The sequence below is a fragment of the Arvicanthis niloticus genome, chromosome 4 (genome assembly GCF_011762505.2).
Source record: "Arvicanthis niloticus isolate mArvNil1 chromosome 4, mArvNil1.pat.X, whole genome shotgun sequence".
NCBI lineage: Eukaryota > Metazoa > Chordata > Mammalia > Rodentia > Muridae > Arvicanthis > Arvicanthis niloticus.
The window spans coordinates 71,833,733-71,840,498 of NC_047661.1; the positions used below are offsets into that span (position 1 = coordinate 71,833,733).

At 44.0% G+C, this 6,766-nt stretch overlaps 1 protein-coding gene across 1 annotated transcript; it reads left to right on the forward strand.

The window, feature by feature from the left end:
- The first annotated feature begins 1,228 nt into the window (after nt 1-1,228).
- Nucleotides 1,229-6,514, forward strand: S100a11 (S100 calcium binding protein A11). Its single transcript, XM_034500641.2, has 3 exons — nt 1,229-1,391; nt 4,878-5,023; nt 6,221-6,514. The coding sequence occupies exons 2-3, from the start codon at nt 4,883-4,885 to the stop codon at nt 6,374-6,376; spliced, it is 297 nt and encodes a 98-aa protein (XP_034356532.1). The 5' UTR covers nt 1,229-1,391; nt 4,878-4,882; the 3' UTR covers nt 6,377-6,514.
- Nucleotides 6,515-6,766: the final 252 nt, after the last annotated feature.

The window sequence follows — 6,766 nt, forward strand, 5'->3', positions numbered from 1 at the left end:
GGTTCAAATACAGTAAAGCTGAAATTCCAGGGGCCTTGATTTTAAAAAAATTCATGTAGGAAAGACTTTTTTTTAAAAAATTAAAAACATGATGCTAATGTTTTCAAAAGAGAAAAATGGAGTAATGGTCACATTGTCTGCAGAAATAGAAATGGGGGTGGATCTAACTATTTCTTGAATTATTGTTGGAAACCCAGGTGTGTTTGTTTTGGTTTGGATTTTAGTTTTCTTATGAGACAAGATTCTACTCTGTAACCCAAGTCGGTCTGGAATTCAGTCTGTAGCCCACAGGCTGGCCTCAGACTTGTCTTCCTGCCTCAGCCTGAGGCATGCTGAGATTACAGGCAAGGGCCACCAAGTCTGACTTCAAGGGCTCCTAATCAAGTGAATCTGAAGTAATGTTGAAATTGGAGGTGAGGATTTGGTCTTATATACCCAGGAGTCAATAGCAAAAGCTGTGAGCAGAAACCAGGAAGCCCATACAATGCCTTATTCACATCCACTCTGCAGTTTTGGGGGTCTCTTACGGGGCGTCTATGTGCCTTTACTAAATAGTAAAGGTAGTGTGGCTTGTTTATAGATGAGGAAATGGAGGCTCAGGGCCAGGGGGTCTTTCCAAAAGTACTGCAGTGATGTTATGGACCTAGGACTAGAATTTGTAAGTGAAGTGCTTCATACAATTCCCAACTTTATTGAAACACAGCGAGGAAAATGCCTCACTTGCACCGGGCGATGTTTAGCTGCAATAGTTTTCTTAACTGTCATTTTAAAATTTGAGAGCAGGGTGAAAATTATCCCTAGACAATAATCAATATTTTGTTGGCAATAATCACTGCTTTTAGGTAGGCCAGATAGTGCACACCTATAATCCAGTACTTGTGATGCCGGGGTAGGAGAGTCCTAAGTTTGAGACTAGCCTGTGCTACATAGAGAGTCAAAGTTAGCTTCAGCTACGTGGGAATACCATGTGACAGAAAACTTTAAAAATCACCACTGTTTATTAAGTATCTTCAGTGTAGCAGGACAGTCCCGGCTCCTAGGAACCTTCTTGATGAGCATGACCCACATTCTTTTCAAAGGGACCTTTCTGCTTATCTGACCTGAACTGCAAATGGACACATGCACGGAAAAGAGCTAGGGGCATGGACTGACTTCCCCCAAAGCCAAAAATGTTGAGATTCCCAGGAGAGAGAGACAGAGAGACCTGTTGAGTCCCAGGGACTACAAAGGGTGAGTCTAGAGCTCTGACTTGGGGACAGGCCGAGGCCTGCGGAGGGGCGGGGGCGGGCGCGGCGTGAGTCAGGCTGAGGGGCGGGACCCGGACCCCGGGAGCCACTCCTGTCCCAGCCGCCGTCAGCCCCAGTCGCAGCTGGACTTCGCTCTTCAACTTGGTAAGCATAACTTTTGAACTTCTTAGATTTTTTTCTTTTTTAATGAAAACAACATAGGGCTACACATGCTCTTGGCTGGCATATCTTGGACTAACGTGTGGACGTGGCAGAAAATGAATCGGGAAGATGAAACAGTGTGGGAGGCAATTAGAGAAGAGTGGAGGGCACGACGAAGCCCTAAAATTACACCCTAATGACAGCCTGGGGGAAGAAACGGGAATCTTTTGTTCTTCTAGGGAAGATAAGGTCTAGGGCTGGGTGCGGCTGCCTGACTGGCCGGGGCTGGGGCTGGGGCTGGGTGCGGCCGCTAGAGTCCCCGGGCCGTGGACCCGGGCAGGAAGCCACCAACTCAGAGAAGGGCTGGAACCCGCCAGAGAGCTGCAGACTCAGTGAGAACTTGGGGCAGCGTCGCTAGGCTAGGCGTTCGTGAAGACCAGAAAGGAAGCAGTTCAGGACGTAGCCTTCCTGAATTCTGCGGAGCTGCAGGCAAACACCCAAGACACAGAGAGACAGAGAAACCGGGGCCTGTTGCAGTCATTGGAACCACAGACAGGAATGTGGGAGGAGGCCAGTCCCTCCCAGCCAGCTTTCCTCTCCCCCTTACTCCATCCCTGCCATCTTTTTAAGCCACTTTCCACATTACCTGCCTGTCTCCTACCTGCTGCTTCTGTCTCCCCTCGGTTTTCTTTCTTTCTTTCTTTCTTTCTTTCTTTCTTTCTTTCTTTCTCTCTCTCTCTCTCTCTCTCTCTCTCTCTCTCTCTCTCTCTCTCTCTCTCTCTCTCTCTCTCTCTTTCTTTCTTTCTTTTTATGACATTTCTACTAATTCACCTCTCTAAGTCTACCCCTTCCTTTGTCTCTTCATAGCGGATCAGCAAACTTTGGAGAGAGGCCCAAATGGGTTTCTGCCCTAGTCCCAAACTAATCATAGATTTTATGTTTTTAAATGGTTGGAAGACAGTCAAAAGGAAAATGATCCCATGAAAATGACATGAAAATCAAATGTATAAAGTTTACAGGCACCGCCACACCCTTTTGCTTTAAATATCGGCACCCTTGTTGTCTGGCTATGGCAGACAAAAGAGTGACACGATCCTTTAGAGCATAAAGAGCTAAAAATATCCACAGCTGTCCCTTTATTACAAACGATAGCAACAAAAAGCTGGTGGACCCCTGCTTTGGCGTGTCAGTCTTTCATCACTTCCTACTTATTCTTTCCTTCTTCCGCTTTTCATCACACAAGGTATCTAGGGCCTAGCACTAACGGTTGTGAGGTGGAGGGAGATGGTTGAGATCCCGAATGCTTTGAGGAAGAGCTTTGGTGCTGGTTGAGAAAGAGATAGTTGGTGTGGTTCCCTCCTTTTCACGTATTTCTGTCAAGGGAGGCTTCCCTGGAACGTTGGATGTTTAGGGTGTGTTTGAAAAAGGATTTCCCTGTGTCTTTTCACAGGGATTTTTTTTCCCTTGCTATGACTGTTCCCATCATGCAAAAGGGCGGTGGCATGGGCAGTGCCCTCTCTTTTAGCCACTGCCCCACAAGGGCAAAACCTTCCCATCCCAGCACTCTGTTCTAAGGGAAAGAGAAAGGAAGGAAGCATCTGTAGGTATGGAAAACAGTCACAAAGATGGGCTTCTCAGCCTGGAACCTTCTCCCCAGTCTAGTGTACCCTCCACGCCAACTCTCCTGCCATCATGTGACACACTAATAATAAGGCAGACTATTAGAGATTCTAGTTCTGATAGGGGAGGGTCATGTTGTGTAAACACTTGTTTCTAGGCTGTGGTGTTTGGGGTTTTTTTGCTCTGAACTTAACAACACTTTTTTCTCCTTCAGTAAATGCTACCTTTCAGGGAGACTAAATCTCCAACATTGTGACTCTTTAGAAAGAATTTATCTCCAGAAGAAGGTTCAGGTACTCTGGACAGTCCTAGGTGCAATGAGCCACAGCAGTGCAATTTTGATAATAAGCTGCCTAAAGTTAGGTGTTAGGAAGAGAGAGCAGGGGCCACCCCTTTTGTCATCTTTAGCATGTGCTATTGCACAGCCTGAAAGCTTCCAACTTCCCTATCCAGGAAGTCTGTCCTAGAGAGCAATCAAAAACTAAATACTAAGTTCCATTTGTTAACATACATACAAATCATAGTTAACATCAAGCGAGAAAGTTTCAGGGTGTGGTTGGCAGGGTCTAGGAAATCCTGCAGTTGCACTTTTACCCACCAGGGGGAGCACTATAGCTCAAGTCTGGCTTTGGGCTCAGATCTCAACTGGAATGACTCAACTCAGAAGCCATTTCCTTTAGAAATTCTGCTGTGAGAAAAGCAGAGTCTGGCACAGACTCTGAATAATGCTCTTCCTGGTACAACCACAGCTTTGGTTTAACTCTGTATTAAGAAATTCCAGCCACCATTCCTTTGGAAATGAGTGGCACTTGGATGAAACAAAGGCAGAAGTCTGGAGAAAGGAACCTGGTAGCCGAGAGCCTAGAGGTGACAATACCCTGCTAGTTGCCTTCTCATACCTTAGTTCTGCATAAGTAAAATTAATGGCGTCTAGCTGTCTGCTTTACACACACACAGTACATCTATAGTTTCACTTGGTAGCCCAGGTTAACCCAGACCCTTGATCCTCCAAGGGTATATGCACACCCACGCCTTGCTGAATATACTTTCGGACATCTAAAATGTCCTCCCTCACTCCTGGTGCACGATTGCAGATGTGCTGTTCATTATCTTCAGATAAATTCACGAGTATTATTTTAATGGCATCTCATTTATTGCAGCAGCCTCTCCATGCTCTTGGGGAATAGATCACTGTAATCTCCCTCCAATGTTCAGAATATGTGTGTGCAGATTCCTATATTCATATATACATGTTGTTCATATAGTTTCTCACACTGTGTAAGAATATCAGAAGAGCTCTCCCTTGCCTGAGTCATCTAGTATTTTAAGCACTCGGGGTTTGTGTGGAATACCTTACTGCAGGCACTGGAGCTGTGAAAAAGAAGCTCACAGAATGTCATTCTCTATTTGCCCCTCTGGCCCCCGATAAATGAACAAGACTTTAAGAAACTGCTTCAACCAAAAGTGAGGCACTGTGATCCTCTGGCACACTCTATTCTCTAGCCTTCTTAATTCTCAAAAAATTATATTAGAATAAAGAAAATAATACTTGAATTATAATTCAAAATAAGAAAAGAATGCAATAAGAGCAAAGAAAAATATAGAAAAATAGTATACAGTGATTAGACCAATATTTACATTACATGTAAATGGCTCAAAACTAACTACTACATGACTCTATACACTAGAAAACATTTTAAATATAAACATACATGTATATTTAAATCAAGAAAATAGGACGAAAAGGCATATGTTGTTAACACTCAACCCAAGAAAACTGGGTGAACTCTGCTTATTAGGTAAAGTAATTCTCAAAATATTTTTAACCTGAGCCCTGTATTTTTTTTTTTTTTTTTTATTCTTCAAAAGCAAAAATGCCTACAGAGACTGAGAGATGCATCGAATCCCTGATTGCTGTTTTCCAAAAGTACAGTGGGAAGGATGGAAACAGAAGTAGCCTCTCCAAAACTGAGTTCCTCTCCTTCATGAACACGGAGCTGGCTGCCTTTTCGAAGGTACGTGTCCCAGCCCTCATACCCAGACTGCTTATTGCACTAAACAGGAGCCTGGCAGGATGGCCTTGTATGAAAGATCCTTACTCCAGGCCATGGGATAAAGTTCTATATTCTCATTATTAATGCCACCAGTCACATGCTTGTACCAACATCCTACTCACTTGAAATATGGCTAATGACTTTCTAAATTAATCTAAATGTAAATGTAGACAGTGGCTGTGTGTGTGTATTATAGGATGTTTGAACCTGTTTCTAGTTAGGGTGTGGCTCGGCCCTTAGCACACACCTTTAATCCCTTGAGAAGAGAGGGGAAAGGGAAGCTATTTAAGGGAGAGACAAGCAGTACAAGAAGAGAGTACAGTGCAGGAATACAGTAGAGTTTGTAGAGAGCAGTACAGTAGAGTTGAGAAGGAGAGTAGAGTAGCACAGAGGGAGGAGGAGGTAGTTTTACTGGTATAGTTGTACAGAAACAAGTTGCAAGAGAGAACAAGCTGGACACAGGTAAAGACAGAACAAGAGAACGAGAAGGAGCCAGAAAATTATAAAAGATTTCTAGATTTATTTTGAGGCCAAGCAGAGCAATTCAGAGGCAGAGAGAAAAGCTAAGTTGAATAAGTCAACTGGGAGAGAAGTTTGAGCCAGGGCAGCTGAGTTGACCAGCCAGGTAGAGCTCAGAAAGAGCTAGAAAGGGTGAGCTTATTGAGCAGAAGGTCTCAGAGGCTGAAAACATTCTAGGTCTAGATAAGTTGTATGAAGCCTAGAAGCTTCCAGGAAAAGGCCTAAGTTAGCAAGCTGAAGCACTAAGCCTTCAAGATAACAATTTACATCCGGCAAATAAAAATTATTATTAGGTGTGTGTGTGTGTGTGTGTGTGTGTGTGTGTGTGTGTGTTGGAGATAGTGGAGGATGAAGCTTCTTAGGCAGGACCTGTAATTTTCTACCTGAAACCACTTACTTCCATGTAGTTTACATATGGGAGTTGCATGCAACACTTTTCCAAAGTTGAATAACCCTTAATGTCACAGAAAGAACATAGGACAAGGAACAAAGTCTGGGTTTGTGTCCATGTCTGCTGCTAAACCAGGTCACTATCAATAATCCCTTTCCTGAACTTTATGCTCCATTGAGAATAAAATGTGGCAGCATATTCAGAAACACACAAGAAAGTGAAATATAAAGATATCATTGTCTTTGCAGAACCAGAAGGACCCGGGTGTCCTTGACCGAATGATGAAGAAGCTGGACCTCAACTCTGATGGGCAGCTAGATTTCCAAGAGTTTCTCAACCTTATTGGTGGCTTAGCTATAGCGTGCCATGATTCCTTTCTCCAGGCTCCCCAGAATCGTATCTAACCCTTTCTATTCCCTTCCAGGCACCAAGTCATCACCACCCACCCCCCATCCATACCTGCACTGAGCCCAGCACACCTACCACAACATGCAGCGCATGTCTGCTAGAGGAAATAAAACAATGTCATTTTTTTAAGTGTACACTGAGAGTCAGTAGATTTGTGTAAGAGACTGTGAACAGGAAGCTGGTAGCAGAAGCTGCCTAGTAAACAGTGAAGATGCCACTTGGGTGTGCACAAAGTCATGACCAATGAATGAGAAACCAGAATCAGCTCAGATTTCTCAGGTTACTGCCCAGAGGCCGTTTTGTCACAATTCACTGGTTAAATGTCTATATCATAGGCCCAATTGAGGATACAGTCAGAAAGCCAAGGTCCTGCCTTTGATTTCTAG